Here is an 18,190-nt window from a genome sequence, read left to right as displayed (position 1 = left end):
ATAAAAGGTCATTAAGCAGTGGCTTTTTGATCAAACAGAGTTGACTGATTGACATGAATACAAACAAATCAATGGAGCGGACTAATAACTGGGTAAATTAGGAGCCCTGGGAAAGATAGGTCAGGTCTCAGTGTCATGCCTGAAATATGAAGCCAGCTAATATTAAAACCGGTCTGAAATCTCAACTCAACTGAACACACCGACACATTATGGGTGAAAGAACATTTAGCATCTTCATTGCGTGAACTGTCTGAGAAATTTGTTGAACCAGTAATGCCAGTAAATCTTTCTACAAAGACCAAATATTTGGTAGCGTGCTTAAACACCGAAGATCATCTGCAGCTCAGTATAAGAAAAATGTAATTCATTGTTATTAGCATACCCAAAGTTTGGTTGCTTTAGCAGCAAACAATACCAGGCAAAAGTTAAAGAGAACAGGCTACAAATGCTTCAAAAACATAATTTTCCCTCAAACAGATTTTTTGTAAACATGCAGTGTCAACACACAACATGCACTATATTAAACAGACCAGTCATTAGTGATTTCTGATATATATATATATATATATATATATATATATATATATATATATACAAAGGGCACAGAGAGACCCTTTGTCTCTCTGTGCCAGAAATCAACATTGGATATATAAAATAACTCAGTCATGCTTGCATGAAAAAAAATCATTTTATTAACAGATGTATACAATGTAATGGTGCCATGACAGGAAGAAAACCTTATAGAGCTGCAGAAACCCGTGTCTTAAAGAGGGTCGTTTTTGAAAAATGGTTCACATGCTGTAATTAAAGCAATGTTCAACCCAGCAACTGTGGGTGCCCCACTGGGAGATGAAGCACAAAACACCCACCTAATGAAGAAAAGCAAAATAAAGAAGGAACGCACTGCTGGTTCTTTAATTCAACCAGAGGAAGATATTAACAATTTTCAGATTTGCCAAGAGCAGATAAGCCATCTGTGGATATTGTAAGACTGGAGAGCGAAACAAATCGGGACACAATCTATAAAATGCAACTTTAACATTTTTATGACCTGTTGATTGAGATTTGTAAACTTGAGTTATTTTTTGATTTTTTAATATTCTGATGCTTTTATGGATATACAAAAGCAACCCCCTAACTAAACTGATCATTATTTTTCACCCTCCCCAGGGTCTTGATTTATAGCAAAGGTAACAAAAACTCAGTCAGGCCTTTTCCATCATCGCACATTCCGGTTCTGGTTTTTAAACCGCACTCACGTGTTTCCACTGAAAAAAAAAGGGGTGCCACAGCGAGAAAAGTAGTTCAACTCAGGCACCCCAGAACAGCCAGTTCTTCTGCTGAACACTGACATCAAAACACTAATATGGTGTAAAAACAACATAACAAAAGTGCTAAACGGACAAACACAGTAAGTGAATTGCTCAAGCTTTTTGTATTTTTCTTGAGCTGGTAAAAAATGTTTTATTAATGTAGAAACATAACAGGAAAGAAGGTTGTATATTTATTACAATATTATCCTTTTAACACAGACTCTCCTGAAATGTCTTCTTTTTCTTGGTCAGCCAGTATGAACTGACATTAGATTTAATTGATAAAGCATAGTAATTATATATTTATACATGTATTGTCACATATGGTCAGTTAGCACGTTTCCACTGGAAACACACTGGAATGGTATTTATTTTAATTTTTTTTATTGCCAAGGCTGACTGAAAGTCCATATCTTTAGCCTGTCATAAGGTCTGACGTTTTTGCTTCATGCAGGCGGCACCGACGACATTAGGACCGCAGCTCTGGAAATGTAAATCTATAATAAACGCCCTGAAGATGGGACATTCTTCTTTCACGTTGCCCAACATCTCTTAGAATATAAGAGGAACTCTCCTGGAGGTATGAGATGAAGCATTCCCAAATGGAGTCATCTACCAGATATTCTAATTTCACCCTCACCACTTGTTTCGGTTTACAAGGCCTATCTGGCACCACCACCAGAAGTTAGTGGATAGTTAGTGATCGGTTGACAGCTTTTCCTCTGCCATCCGGCATTAAAGACACGTCGTCACAGGTCTGATGATGGGATGACAAAATTGACCATCCACCTTTGGCTCAATCTGCCCTGACACCAAGTACACTCAAGCACCACCTTGTGCTCGAACCTGCCGTTGATTTTTGACTTACCATGACTCTCACAGAAACCCACAAAAACACTGCCTGAAGTAAAAGCTGCTTTCCGTAACATGTTTTGGCTTGATTCATTGCACGCCTCACCAGTGAGACCGCAAACAAATGACAACCCTTTTCAGCATAGGAATAACTTTCGGCTGTGTCTGTAAACTAATTCTCTCCACCTTCCTCCATCTCCTCCTCTTCTCATCTCCCCTGGTTCTCCAAGGCCAAGCCTTCTCTTTTGGTGGCAATTTACAGCCATCCAGGAAATTAATTCTTTTGGATGCCCACATCACTGCACTCTATCACTCGACTGCGAGTGATGTGTTACCAGGGACACTCCCACAATACTGGCCATAAAACCGCTCACAGGGCCCTATTAATGCAGCAGTGGACCGGCTCGAGCCCTCTGAAGGACATAGGACGTCTGTGTCTTTAATTTAAACACTCCTGGGCGAGGCTTGCCGAGAACAGTCTTTGTATCAATCAGGGCAGTAATGCTAAAACTGATCATTATTTTTTTAGTAGTACGTTCAGCAAAATCAACTGGGATTTGGCAAACACTTTTCAAGAAGATTTCAAGTCATGCAAGCCAGGACGGATAAACCGACTACGACTGACAGTCAGAGCCACACTTGTCAGACCCAAACCAGACCTCACAAAGTAGCGCTGACAGTTCAGGGTTGGAAAATCTTACATAGCACCAATGGTGGCCCCAGCTTTGGTCAGACAGCCACGTGCCTGATGAATTCCTCCTGGGAGACACGGGATGGTCACTCTGGAAAGCATGATGAAGACGGCAGCCGAGAACAGAAACCAGTAACCGTGTTTGCATAAATGACTGCATGTATTTTTGGGAGGAGTGGTTTTAAGCCAGCTGAAGTGTGAAGGACTGACTTCGATAAGGTCGATCTCAGCGGCTCTTGTTGCCATACAGCTCTGACCACTCCCACCATCCCACGCAGCAGCTTTCTGGTTTTCACATACATGCACACACAGGTCCTCAGAAAAAACCCTATCCTGGCACGACGGTCAGAAAAAAGCCAGTAAATCCGTTTATTCTGGCAGATATCATCTATGTGGCAGCTTTCATTCAGCAGAGATGTCGAGTTAAATTATTTTCACCCGGTCCATTTATCCATTTCTAAGTCAGAAAGACTGCTGAGACATTCTAGGAACTTAGCCAAAGATTTTTGTGGCATTGCAAAAAAGTTTAATTCAAAGACGGTCTGAAGAAAAATATAGATTTCAGCTCGCACTACAGCTGATCAAAAATAATAAATCAAGGACTAATTATTCGTTTTTTAAATCATTTTGTGCGCTGATTTCATGAAGAGAGAGATGGTTATCTTCCTTACATCTCCTTAATGTGGAAACATCTTAGTCACTTTTACACATACCGTAATATTGAAATGTAAAGTTGCTTTAAATCCTTGGTAATGTGATGGAGAACAGCAATCCACACTTTGCCATTACACAACTATGACAACAGTGGCCAGTTGCATCTGACTGCATGAAGGTGGCTGTAAATCTACAGCTGAGATAACAGGGAATGGGAACATCGTGTTTTCAGTGCACTAGGATGGAGATAATGATGAAGAGTAAAAAGAATTCATGCAGAGGAGAAAAAAAAAACCCTGAGAAAAACAGTGTGTGTGGAGTAAAACTGCAAGTAAGAGAAAGGTGAACTACTAACTCTAAACTGCATTTTTTAAATCCTAATTTAAAAAAAAAAATAAATTCCTATATTTGCATTAAAAGTTAAGCTTGACATGATATATAATTTTTTGAAAAAAGTTTTCATTCAAGAAAGAAACCTCCTTCACTCCTAAATAATCCTAAATAACATGAATTGCAACCAACTTTGTACCTTAAGCTTAGAATTAACCTGTCCTGTGAAAACCTCAGAGAGTTGTTAAAAAAAACAGATTAACAAACAAATCATCAAGACAATCACCTAATGCTAGAGATGGGTCAGGGATAAAGCTGAGAAAAAGTTCAAAGCATGGTTAGTTTATGAAACAGCATCTCACAGACCTCTGTTCATCATCATCATCATCATCTGAAAACAGAAAGAATATGACAACTTCAGGTGGACAAAACATGGCTGTCCACTTAAACTAAAGGACAGGCAAAGGCAGCACTAATCAGAAAAGAAAAAACACCAGAAAGGCCCATTGTGACTGTGGAGGAGGTGCAGAGATCCACAGCTCAGGTGGGAGAATTTTTTTTTTTTAATGTATTTAAACTTGAGGCTCGTTCAGGCAGTTGTGCTGATTCCTCTTCCCTCCATCACCCCAGCAGCCATCCATGGGTTCTGAGGCCAGAGACTGTTTTGTCATTCCATGCCATGTTCAAGGGTAGCAGTACTCATCAGCCCATGACCAGTTGAGCAACATGGACACGGGGTAATGAGGTCAGGGCCTAGTGGTTGAGCACAGGTGTATGCTATACTCCTAATATGGATGTATATTTAAACACACATCATTTTTCTGAACAAAAGAATAGTTTTGTGTTCAGCAATTCTACAGTTTATTGAAAAGTGGTAAGGCTGTTTGAAGAAAGCCAAAATGAAAATCCTCCACTGCTTACCACAAGCAAGCGTGTGGGAGAAGGTCTTTTGGTCAGATGAAGCCTAGGCTGAACTTTCTGGCCTGCATAAAAACACGGCAGGGCTGGTGGAAAACTAGGACCCTGAACACAAAATCCCCACGTCGAAAAACATGGTGGCAACGTTTTTTTTTTTTTTTCTGTATTGTGTCATTTTCTTCCTGTGCACCTGAAAGAGGACTTACAGGAAATTGACGCAGCCAGTGCCGGGTGGTGGGGCGATCCAGACAAAACTGAAGCTGGTGGAGGGCTGATGGCTGACATGCGAAGCCACAACACTGCAGACAAATTGGGTTCCAGCAAACTGGCGCTCCGGTATCACACCTGGGGAAACAACAGAGGAGAAAAGGAAACAGGTTGAGGAAATAGAGCAACGAGGGGCTTTGGAAGAGACAGAGGAAGTTAACCGACTGTTCAAATTAAACAAATCCACTTGTATGAAATATAAATGCTTTGACAATATTTGGTTAGTGTTAAATAGCCAATGAACCCAGCTTCACTTTTTTTGTGTTTGCTTTCAGTCTTTCACCCCTCAAACAGAAAATTCTACTTTTATTATTTTTCACTCCACAAGTATTCATCTGTTTACTTTTTCCATCTTTCATTTTGTTTTTTACATTCCTCCTCTCTTTCCTTTGCTTCTACCCTACATCCCTCCACCTTTTTTCCTCTGAACTCCTGGTCGTTACATTCTCCCCTGCGAGCTGACACTCTGTAACACTGCTCTTATTAATGTGCGTCCGTGTTCGGCTATGATTGCATTGTCGGAATGACATCATGTCACACAATCTTTCCTTCATATTGCAAAGGGCAAGGCCAGGACACCAGCAAGCCCATCAATCAAGCTGCAGACTCCCTGAAAGGTTGAATAATTTACTGTACCTAAATGAGACACCCAAGCCGTGCAGCAGCAATCCCAAATGAGAAAACAACTCAGGTATGCAATTCTCTTAAAAACAACAGCTTTTTTTAATCAGTGTTGTAATCGAACAAAATAAGCAAATTTAGTTAGTTTAGAGTTTCTGATGTCTCAACTCTGCAGGGGGACTTTTGTGGATCGTCGCTATAAGCTTCACACATCTAGAGATGGACATTTTAGATGATTGTTTTTTTTGTTTTTTTTGCAGTATAGTTCAAACTCACATTTTGGACATAGAGTGTCTGCAAACATCACATGTTCAACTTTACTTCTAACTGTGGACTTTGACTGGGCCAAATATGGCACATGAATATAATTTTCTCTACATAGTCATAGTAGCTTTGACTGGATGTTTAGGATCGTCTTGCTGGAATGTAAATCGACTCCATTTATCTTCCCATCATTTCTTACCAGCCATCCTGTCCCTGCCAATAAAAATCATGTCCACAGCATGATAGAACCACCACCATGTCTTACCATGGCAGCGGTGTATTCAGGATGATGTGTCAGCGTTAAGGCTGGTTTGATGACGTACGCTCTACACAGAAATGAGACCAGAATGTCTGCAGCCTTCTTCAACGTGCTGGCTACGTTCCCTACATTGCAAACAGCAAACTGCAGTTTAGATTTGTTGTAGCTTTCTTTCAACGCTGGCTTTCTTCTTGCCTCTTTTCATTAAAGCCCACATCTGCAGATTGCATGGCCAAAACCTGCCCTGTCACCAGGTTGTCCCACATGAGCTGTGGGTCTCTGCAGCTCCTCCAGAGTCTTTTTGCCTGCATCTGCGATTAATCCTCTCTTTGCCTGGTTTGTCATTTAATAAGGGGCTGCCATAACTTGTTGGTTCTGCCTGGTGCTTACCTTTTTTGTTGACTAATGGTGTCTGGAAAACTTTTAAGCCATTCGCAGAACAGGTGTATTCATACTAAGATTAATGGCACTCACCATGGAGGACTCAATTTAATAATTTTGGTGATTTGTGAAGGGAGTTGTAGCTCTAGGTTGTATTTACAACTATTAGAGTAAAGGGGTCTGAAAGGGGTCAGTTTTTTATCAAAGAATTTAAAAAATCGTGTATCATTTTCCATCCTCTTAATCATGCAGTGCTTTACTTTATTCACATAGAATTCTAATAGACCACAATTTGTTTAATGGTTTTAATGTGACAAAATATAAATCAACGCAAAGGTGTCAATACTTTGTCACGTTTGTAGGTGTGAACCAGAAATCCAGCCAACACAGAGTACGTTTTAAGAGGGGGTTTATTAGAAATGTTCAATGCTGACAGACCAGGAGTTGCTGGCAGAACCAGACTTGACCAGATGCACGAGAACTGGAAAACACCACGGGGGCAGAGCACAGGTGAGGTGATGAGACGATCTGGCCGTGAGTGGGTGAGTGAGGCAGATATATGAAGGCTGGAGAACAGGTGAGCAGAGTGGGAAGTGATTAGTGGCAGCAGGTGGAACGGGTCTGTGCAGATGACCGGTGACTGAGGAGACCGAGCTGATCGGATAGTGGCTGTCGAAAACAAACCAACAAAAACCTAAATCATGACACTTTTGCCAGGCATTGTATGGTGAAAGCTGCAAAGCCTCCCTCTCTCTTTAATAAAATCTCACTTCACTAAAAACCCAATCAGCCGTGATTGAAAGCACTGAAGCTTCAATATCCCTAAAAATCAAAGTGAGGATCAATAAGCAGGGATTGGGTGAGGGTGTGTCTCAAAAAAAAAAAAAATTAAACTGAAATACTTCCTCCCACTTTGACAGTAATAAAACTGACCCCTCAGTTTGCATTTATAAACACTCCTAATGTTACGATATTTGGCTCTATTTGACTGTACCGGCTGTGTGTTTGTGCTTGTTAATATCACTCCTTTAAGTGTCTGTTCCTGTGTTTGTGTGGCCCGACACAAACAACCCTGGTTATCATTGCTGTTGGCGAAACAAACATGTTTGTACATTTAGCGCCACGCATTAATTGGGATTTCCATTGGATTACTTTAAGCGCTGAATTTCAATGTTTTCTTTTCCCTACCCATGCAAAAAAAAAAAAAAAAAAAAAATGTTTTCTCACCTGCAAGTCAAAATGAAAAAGAATCAGCACAATAAGATTTACAACCTTTTCACGTGAAGTGTGTACATGCAGTGTGTGGTCCGAAAGTGTCAAATTTATGAGCTGGTGAGAAAAAGCCGTTAACCATGCTAACGAGGTGCTGGTGTGTAATGACAGAACAAGATGTAATCACCCACTAATAATGCTGCTGTTCTCCATTCACCTTGCCTTCAACCTCTCGGCATAATGGATACAATTAATCGGAAGCATAACCCGACACATAAACATTCAAAACGAGGGTTGCAACAACCGACTTTATTGTAGGAAAGTCGGCTTTGGACACTGAACTGAAAGTGCTGGACTTTCCACATCGGCCCCACAGACAGCACTGGGCCTTATGAATGAATTACACAGAAGCCCGAAACGTACCATGTAAGATGCCTGCATCATTTGAATGAAATTAAACTGCTTTACACTCCAAGTGAAGTTTTATATTTAAGGAATCTCACTATAAGTTTGCTTAATGACTGAACTGGAATATAGTTTGGCTGTTATACATAGATGACAGTCATACATCCTGTAGAACAGCTGTAGATACATTACATTTTTAATAAAAGCTGCTTACATGCCCCATTTTTACTATTGCCAATGTACCTATTGCCCAATTTTGAAGCAGGGAGCAGGCAGAAGACCAACTGTTTGCACAGAAATGCATATTTACTATCAAGAGTGTAAAAATCAATGTTGTGACTGATTCAAAGAGTTCAATGTTAGAAAAAATGAGAAATTATAAGAAAATGAAATGCAAAATGAAAAACAAGAGAGCAAAATGTGAGAGAAGAAGTTCATCAGAGAAGTGAGCTAAAGGTATGGTTACAGGGAAGCAGAGGGGGTTTAGGCTAGGGTGAAGATGAAAAGGCAGCCTAATGCACTTCAGGACACAGCAGCACTGGGACTTGACACTGCTCATAGAATTTCTATTCCCACATGAAAAATATACCAAGGCATAAAAATGCAAATAACAGTCCCTCATTCCTTTCATGTCTGGGTGTGGAACGTTAGAAGAAGAGAAGGAATAAATCCCCATTATTCAGCATGATCCAAATCCCAACTGTCCAGAGGAGCAACAAAGTTTAGTGAACTTGGACTGAAGAAAAACCTCCAACATTCCTGTTTCTGTCTGGGGAATAAGCAGAGAAATGCATAAGCTGTTTTGCAACTATGAAATAAAATCTGTTGCGAAGCCCTTTCCATGCCTATCAGCCCCTGGGTTACATCAGCTGAAAAGCTTGTTAAGTTTTGGTAGAATTGAATGTGTTTAGTGTTAGGTGAGTTTTTTTCTGTCTTTCTTTTTTTGTTCCTATTTGTCTTTTATTAGTATTAGACTTATCAGATGTCCCATGTTTACTGATAGTCATCAGTACAGTCAACTTGGTCAAAATTGATCAATTATTTGATAAAACTTGGAAGATCTTTTGAATTTTTGACATCCTTGGTCAAACACTGAAGAAACATTCAGACTATTAAACGGTAACAAATATTATTTTGCTAATAAACCATATATGTGGCCTTCTTATAGTGCTATTTATATGTCCCGGTCATTATTTTGACAATTTACGGCATATTTGTTGAAATATTCTGTGTGGCACAGTGTGGAACAGTGAGCTTTGAGTTCTATTGATTTTTCAGGTTAGCAAATTATTATCTTAGCATTCAGTTAGTTTATCTAGCATTTATTTTACGTTGTTCTAGTAGCCCAGATGACACCCAGCCCTCACTCCCCGCATGTTCCCTGGTCCATCGGGCACCATTAGATGTGGGCAGAGTAAGGCTCTGGTATGAGGTTAAGTATATTTTACTGCCTTAGATTGTAGCTCACAAACAACTCATGATTCAGGAAAATATTGTTTTATTTAGAATTAATAGAAAGTTTAAAGAAAAAACTGAGATGGTGAAAGCCAAGGAAACACTCTAGAAGGCAGGACCTTCATAGTCATTGAAACATGGATAGATTTTAGTAAATCTGGAAAACTTGATCATTGTGAATATAACCCTGGTTCAATATTTAGTATTCACAAAATAGGTTTTTAATTTCGGTTTTCCCTGCCATCCAACCACTATATTATCACTGCTGGAATCCCCTTTGGACTAAAATGTTTCTACGCAGTCAACAGAATGTTTATGCATAGAGGTTTCTGCCACCCTACCATAACTTTCAGCCCTACTGTGGGGTGAGCAATACAATAAGGCCGTTTTTAAGCTTATCAGAAGAAATGATGAATGCTTATCAGAAGCATTGATGAAGGCCTTTGAATGTATTTCTGTGGCTGCCTACTGTAGAGCATGTCGTCCTGCACAAACTTGTAATTTGCAATAGTGTTCACTACATACAGTTCACCAAGTGCAAGTTAGAAAGAATCGGTTACAAAATACTGCTTATTTTGATCTTAATGCTTATAATGTTGAGCTGATCACACAAAGTCTTTTAAGGGTAAAGTAGTTTTTTCATACTCTAATTGTCCGTTCACCCATCCATCCATTTTCCATACCTGCTTATCCGTGCAGGGTCACTGGGTACTTCAACTGTAACTATGGGGCTTCAAGTTTAAGGAAGTTGAAGGAACAACTGCACTGCATTGTGGGATACCTGGGCATCTGGAAACAGGCTTCTGTTTGTTTACACCGACTTCATCCAAAATGCTACCTCTGTTTTCAATATTTTTTTTAAGTTAAAAACATGGTACACATTTGCTGTATCATTAACTGTCACACTCATTCAAATGATCACTTCTGGAAAAAAAAACAGTGGATTGAGGTTTTTCTGTGTGCTACAGTGGAATCAAAGCCAAAGCGCTCGGCTCTCTGAACTAACGGAGGCACAGAATGGACCCTAGCAGCCGTGAGACAACCCAACCTCACTTTCAATTCCATATCTCGACACTTATGTTCACAGCATTTTTAGACCATTAAGTTTGAGTCAAAGCTTGTTATGCTGTTTTACACAGAGCTTTTTGCAGACCGCTAGAACAAGCCTGGATAGAAAAGAAATAATTTAACCGCCCCCAAATATTTCAAACATAATTGCAGAGTGGATGCCAGGCTTAAAACAATTTAAAAAAAAGTCCAGCAAACACCGAAGCATGAGGAGGAGTACTGTGAGGTGAAGCTGTGTTTTTCACATACCTCTGACGAGTTTTCTCCTCATTTCAAATTTGGAGACCCACCCAAATTTGCTGTGTCCATGAGCCCTTAAAGACATAACATTTCTGAATTCTCCGCCAGTATGAAAAATAACTCCATTGACAAGTTAGAAAGCAAGCTCAGGATGGTGGTGAGTAGTGGCAGACTATGTAAATCCTTAGTCCAGTTAAGCTCATATGGATCAATCCCACCTATCCTAGAGATTTATTCGAGATAGCAAACCTTCAGAACAGGGTCTAGCTTGTCTCAGTACAGTCTATCACCTTTCTCTTCAGTACTGTCCATTTTTCAAGTGATTTGTGACTCTGTCTCTTACAGCACAGCATCCGAATCAGCAATATAAACAAAACCTGTTAACCCCAGACATTTGCCGATCACATCCCACAATGCATTTCAAAATAATCTGCCCTTTCGTGCACCACTACAAATGATTGTATAAACTGAATAATATACAAGTTGCAACTTTCTCTCATCATTCTCCTCGTTACCAAATATGATGACAACGCTGCTCTGTCACAACTAGACAAAACGATCTGTATTTTAACAGAAGCTTCAAAAACTCGAAACCTCTTTAGGTTAACCAGCCTTTGTCTGGTTACCCTAAGGAGGCTCTCTAGCCTCCCCGGTAAAAAAAAAAAAAAAAATCTATTTTTCAGAAATGTCTTAGACGTGTGGAATAAGATATTTGATATTGGTGGTGTTTCAATATAAAACATGTTTTTATTTTCTTAAAATTTGAATGCTCCAGTCAAAGACTCCACAGGGAGCACCAAGCATAACTTACTTAACCTTGTTACCAAAACATAGAGCAAAGAGACTTAGGTTACAACCTGAGAGAGAGAGAGAAAATATTAATGGTGTTGTGCTGTTGCAGATTAAACGTTTTGTTGCTTAACTTGGGAGCTGGTGATGCATAATCAAGTGCCTCCAAAAGTCCCCCATTGAATTGTCAACAGTACAGATGCCACCAACTCTACTTCAACCAGAGCATCTATTATCAGTCAAATATACACATGGAAATACATGCGCGGTCACACATGTACGCACATGCAAATCTTTCTCATGCAGATTGGGCACTTATGAGCTGTCGGCAGTGATTAATGACAAGGGAAGATGACCTGTTAACTCCCACGTTATAACTCGGCCAAGCTTGTTTTATTAATATGCCCCCCCCCCCCCCCCCACACACACACACTTCTAAGTATGGCCACAAACCCAGTCAAAAACACAGGAAATGGGTGTGTTAGAATATTAAGTGTCCAACAGTGAATGTAGGAGTGTCATTCTGACATCAATCTCTGCCACTAATTCCACAAATGTGGAATGGGAGCCTGACAGCCCTTTTTTTAATTTCTATTCTGTCTGACTATGTATACACAAAAAATAACAGTTTTTTTTTGGAATATCTCTTACAGGATGGTTTCTCCGTTATTTATCAGCACAACTCAAAACATTAAGCACTGAGTTGTCTAAGACAACTCAACCAAAAGCAATTGATATTACTCTAGGATATATCTTGTTCAAACTTTACAAAGATAGGCAGATACTTTGTAAACGAGTAGCAACAAAAAAGAAAAAGCACTTTAACATGTGCGCTTTTTAAATGTATCTTGATCTGCAATCTAATAGACTTTGGAAAGCCGTGCTCAAAAACAAGTTAAATAGATGGAGCGAGAAATCTCCTCGGTGGAGCAGATGGGCACTTGGTGGCTCAACCTGGCAGCAACTTAACACTGTAGGACCAGCATGGACCGCTCTAACTGGCATGACAGCCAACATTTTGGCTTTATGGCAACGGTGTGAGGATTCACAAGGCAACTTATTTAAACTTATGTGCACATTAACCAAATCCATGTGCACCATTTGACATCTGGTGACCAGCAAATAGCTGTTTTATTTTCCTCTTTATCCACAAATGTCCTTTAACTTTGCCAGGCTTGAGGGGCAATGGGAAGCCATCAGTCTGAGGGAACCATCTGTGTTAGGCTGGACTATATCAATGCCTGCTAGATGGTGTTAAAAATGCTTCCAACGCCATAGTGAAATATGCAGTATCTTTATTGCCATAGCTCTGTGTGACAGGAAAGCATGCAATAAAATCCATCTAAGCCCCGAGAGGCAAGAAGCGTCTGGTTGTTTGTTCCGTCCTTTAAACCAAAAGTCAATTTGGTGAACTCATCTGGCTTTACTTTACAGCAGATTATGGTGTTATACAAGTTTAATGTAATGGCATCATTTCTGCATAATAACACTGTAAACACACAGCCCGACAAGCTTGCACAAACACAGAAAAGAGCACATTCAGAATTGGCTGGAAGCAAAGCACTACAATGCGACGTAATCTGGTGGAAGAAGACAGGAATATTGCAATAATGAAATTGGATTTACCAGGGAAGAGTGGGTCTTTTTTTTTTTTTAAAGAAAAGATTTAGGAATAGCATTTATTTTTCTCTAAGGCTATTGTGTTTAAGCCATGCACATTTGCACACCCCGACAGATAATAGCCATATAACCAGCTCCAATTCATAATTTCCCGGCTCAGACCTAAAATGTACATCGTAAAATACGCTAAATAATTTGGAACAAAAACCCCATTATAGGGGTAATATTTCATGCAACAATTCTCAATACTTGTCATAAACCAACTGGAGCATTAACATGTGTTATTAAAAACCCAGTGAATGTATGGGAATCTGTCAAGGCGAGAATAATGGCTCCGTCAACATGTTTCAAGAGAAGGCCACACAATGGGGACATAAATGATACATCACAACAGTACTGACAGCCTGAGCAGGGACCCCCATACGCTTTGTGCTACTGAATGATCCCATGCGATGTGTGTTGCTGTGTGCCCCTAACCAACGTTGCATTCACCGCTTTCCTTCCAGCCCTGCCTGCAGCTGGTCAGCCGGACGACTGCGGGGACTCGAGAGCGCATGACAACCCTCCTCTGTCATTGGCCAAAAAAAAAAAAAAGGGGGATCCATCTCAGGATTTGCCAATCACACTACCATGGAGACGGGTTGAAAACTTTGTGCTGATGGCAGGGGTCTGGCACAACACTGCCAGGAGGAAGCTTTGTGTTAATGGGTGGCAAAAAGATGCCAGTGGGCCGAGAGAAGTGGAGTGAGAGACTATGTGGGAAAAAGAAAGGTTGTTTGGCGCATGAATAGCAGGGAAGTAATAAAGAAACTGGCATTAAAGGATCCTGTAATGTTTAATGGATGGTGCTCTGTGCATTTACTCAACGCTCTGTAATTTAACTGTTTTATGCACAAAGAAAACATATGTAATGTTGCTCTTTTTTTTAAGGGCCTGGACAGATGTCCACCGTGCCCTTTACCCCTAATCGCATCCCTGGTAATGATGTGTGTAATATCTGATAATAAATTCTTATTTAATCTCAGTAGTATAATATCACACTTAACATTTTTTTAAAAATGCAAAGTTAAAGTTGAGTGCATTTATTCAATGTAAAAAAATATTTTTAATCAAATCTATGCATCAGTTATTGCAATACAATTATTGGTAGTTTAAAAAGTTTCGATTGAATAAATGATACAGGAAGAAATTCCTGATAATAATTCACAACGAATGAACAAGGCAACGTGCAGTGACAACAAGTGGCAAAATCATAACAGATCACTGACAAACAAAGTGAAAATTTCATTGACTTTTCAAGGCTTCATGACACTAGAATTGACAAAAGATCAAGTAGAGAGCTTTTTTATTATGCAAATCCTCAACGTGAATCATTGCTGGTTGCAGAAACATCATTGAAACTGCTGAGTGATGTGAGGCAGGGCCCATGAGAGGATGACCAGTTTCATGCCTAAAGAGAAAACCTCTCAAATTGGGTGGTAACGTAAAAAAAAAAATAAATAAATAAAACCTTCCACATGCTTGGACATCCTTTAATGCTCGAGCAACAGTTTCTTCTCCTTACTCTCCATCCATACATCCATCCGAGAGCAAAGCCCCGTGAGCAGCTGCGTCCTGTGGGTGTGTGTCATTGTGGCTTGGCAGGCGTATTGCCACAGCTTTACCGGCAGGCGCCTTGGCTAATTTGATTTTTAATTCAACACGACTCCTTGGCTAATAGTTTGAGTAGGGGATTAATTAATCTGATATGACTTGTGCTAATTTCCTCCACCCGCGACCCTGCTCTCCACCCGTCAGTGCGGCAAACAAACAAACTGCGGAGGCGATGGCTCTCGCAGGCCCTGTCCTGACACACATGTTGAGTATGAAAGACAGAGACCTGGGGCGACAGGTGAGGAGTCAGTGGAAAGCCCTGGGAAAGCGTCGTGCGATGCCTGTGAAGGGTGTGTACACACATTGTGCACAAGTATCTGAATGTGTTTATGATGGAGGCTGGAGTTGAGCCTGGTCTGACCGAGAGGCGCTGGGAGGCAGCAGAATAATCACGGCGACAGACCGGCTCTCATAAGGAGGGGAAAAACATGGAGAAGGTCAGTAACTTTCCTCTGCCAAAATATGGGTCAGAGAGAGGATCTGGGTGAGTTACTAACTGTGTGAGGTATACATCCACAACTAAATATGTCAGAATCTCATCCAAAAGTTATGTTCAGTAGTTTTTCTGAAAAGGTGAAACATTATGTATTATTCAAATTTAGAGGGCTTATTTCAAGGGTTTATTTTTTTCTAACGTTTTTATTTTGATGAAGATCACTGTAAGGCCTCAGCCATGAAGAATACAAGCCATGAGAAATATGAGACTGTAGGAGCCTCTTCCTTAGGACCAACCTCACAGCAGGATGTCTTATGGCTCTACAAACCTTATCCTGGCTTCAAATCAGTCTCTTTTGTCTGTGGACCCACACAAGGCGGTCCATACCAGACAGACAGCTCTTTCTTTTTTATCCGTGGACCCGCATGGAGTTTTCATTAGAGAGACATCAAACATCTTCAAAACTGTAACAAAACCAAGAACAGTCTGTTTTCCGTGCAATCAAGTGCTGAATTAAGCAATCAGTCTCCAGAGAAAACCAATTCTGTGATCTCTCGTTCAGGTCTTTGCAGGAGAAAGCACTGCTGATCCGTCACGTTACAGCCTTCATAGGCCCGATACAAGGACAACTCAACAGTGCAGCCCACTGGAGATCTGGGCAGAGCTTACCCAAAGCGCCTGGATAATTTGAAGATCCTCACTGAATTCTGAAATGTATTGAAACATTTTAATGGTTTTCAACCATTTCATTTGTCCTTTTGTGTGCACTTAGTTCCTTAGTTTCCTTAATCTCGAATGGCAGGCATTTATTTCTTTTCATAAATTCTTGAACTTGAAGAGAACTTGTCGCTCAAATATTCTATATGTGTGCAGAGTTTGCTGTTGTGGAATGACAGTCCTCGTATCAGTCTTTCAACTATTGTCCTAACATCAAAGCCAAATTGGAGTGACATGAACATTAAATAAAAGCATGTAATTGCACAACATGGCCCACACACAAGGAGTGTAAGTCACAAAAGGTTATTGCAACGTGGCTGGCTGTTCACACAATGCTGCTTCAAAGCAGTTTAATGGAAAGTTGAGAGGAAGGAAAAAGTGTGATTAAAAAATGGTGGATGGTGATGAAAAAAGGATGGCCCACTGAAAAGCCATCTATGTTCTCTACATAATATGTACTTAATGTTTGGTCAAGACTCCATTTGCATGAATTACTCCATCAATGTGGCATTGAGGCAACCAGCCTGTGACACTGCTTTGAATGGGCATTAATTCGTAATAGCTGTAAAGGTTGTGAGTTAGCCCTGTTGCATGAGCCCCTTTTTGTGCTGCACTTTTTCCTTGCACATAACTTTCCATCAATAGACTTAGATTCAACCCTCTGTGGACAGGGAGCTTCCTCAGCAAAGGTCATTAACTGTCTGCTATACAACTGTCAAGTCAGCAGTCTGAACTGTGATTGTACAAGCCATAACACATTTTAACATTAAAAGCCCGTTTAATTGATCTAATGTAATATTTTCAATTTTTTTCTGATCAGCTGAATTTCATTAGTTATTAGTTTTCATTAGCAATAAGCAGGAATCATAAAGGTGACCTAAAATCTTTAAAATTTATGACTGTGTATAATGATTCGAGAAAGTATATCAGTTTGACAACATTTCACTTCAGCCCTGAGATGAACTTTTTCAATAACATTTCAAGTTATTTATTTGCACTTGCTTGTTATGAAATTAAATAATAGACTAGGTTCATCACAGAGACTTTCACTAGGTACAATCAAGGGTTTTAAAAGTAGAAATGCTCCTGCACACAGAACCAGGGAGCACTTAAGCTGTTTCTAATGCGCTCTAAGAGAAAAAGCTCAGAAATGAATAGACCCAAGAGTGCAGCTCAGTTGGCAAGCACAAATTTGTAAAATCACACGTTCGGTTTGCCTTAAGAACCCACACACTTGCAAGGTGCCTGCGGAAGCAGTGAATTTAAAAAGTTTTTACATCACCAAACAACAAAGATCCATTTCAAAGTCAGCTTCCCTCAGTGTTGAAATGATGCAAACCCACTGGTGTTCACAGAAATGTGTCGAAACGGGCAGCATTCTGAGTCGATGCTCTCCCCGTCTTTCTTCCATCCATATTTTTCTCCCGCTCTCTCTGACATATACCCAGCCTCTCTGCATGGTTAGAAAATAACATAGCTCTGCTCGAAAGAGACCACACATGGGAGAAGCAACCTACGCTTGCTGCTCTCTCCTGCAGCATAAAAAAAAAGTATTTAAAAAAAAAAATAAAAATAAAAAGTGCCCAACAGCTCACACGCTGCTTTGAAATCTCTATCACAGTAAGTTTGGCTCCCGCCTTCTTGGTTCTGCTTTCTCAGTTACCCTGAACCTCTTTACCATACATTTAGATGCAAAAAAATACAGCAAGGAAAGGACAGAGCCCAGCATGAGCATACCAATTCATGTGGGGTCAAGCCTTTTTTTAAAAAAAGCATAAAACACACACATTTAAAGACACACATACACTATGATGCTAAGAGTTACTACAAGATAAAGACTGCACACACTGCACTATAAAAGTCGCTTCATCTCTTTAACTTCAAAGCATTGTATTGGGATCTATTGTAATTAGACCCCAAAAAAGGGTAGGGCGTACTTGTAAAATTGAAGGAAAGTGACATATAGGTTTTTATAAATTAAATCTCAAAAGTATGCCATGAATATATATTAAGCCCATTTGATTCAGTACTTTGTTGAACCACAA

At 40.0% G+C, this 18,190-nt stretch overlaps 1 protein-coding gene across 1 annotated transcript in view; it reads right to left on the bottom strand.

The window, feature by feature from the left end:
• The window catches only part of LOC118560921 (reelin-like), a gene marked incomplete at its 3' end in the record, with an annotated part of 83,890 nt that overhangs the window by 16,396 nt on the left and 49,304 nt on the right, over positions 1-18,190 (bottom strand). Inside the window, exon 3 of the mRNA XM_036132477.1 lies at positions 4,965-5,103. Coding sequence (XP_035988370.1) covers positions 4,965-5,103 — 139 coding nt within the window. The remainder of the gene's footprint in view (positions 1-4,964; positions 5,104-18,190) is intronic.

Source organism: Fundulus heteroclitus, unplaced genomic scaffold (assembly GCF_011125445.2).
Source record: "Fundulus heteroclitus isolate FHET01 unplaced genomic scaffold, MU-UCD_Fhet_4.1 scaffold_513, whole genome shotgun sequence".
NCBI classification, from domain to species: domain Eukaryota; kingdom Metazoa; phylum Chordata; class Actinopteri; order Cyprinodontiformes; family Fundulidae; genus Fundulus; species Fundulus heteroclitus.
This window is presented reverse-complemented; position numbering and strand designations above follow the sequence as displayed.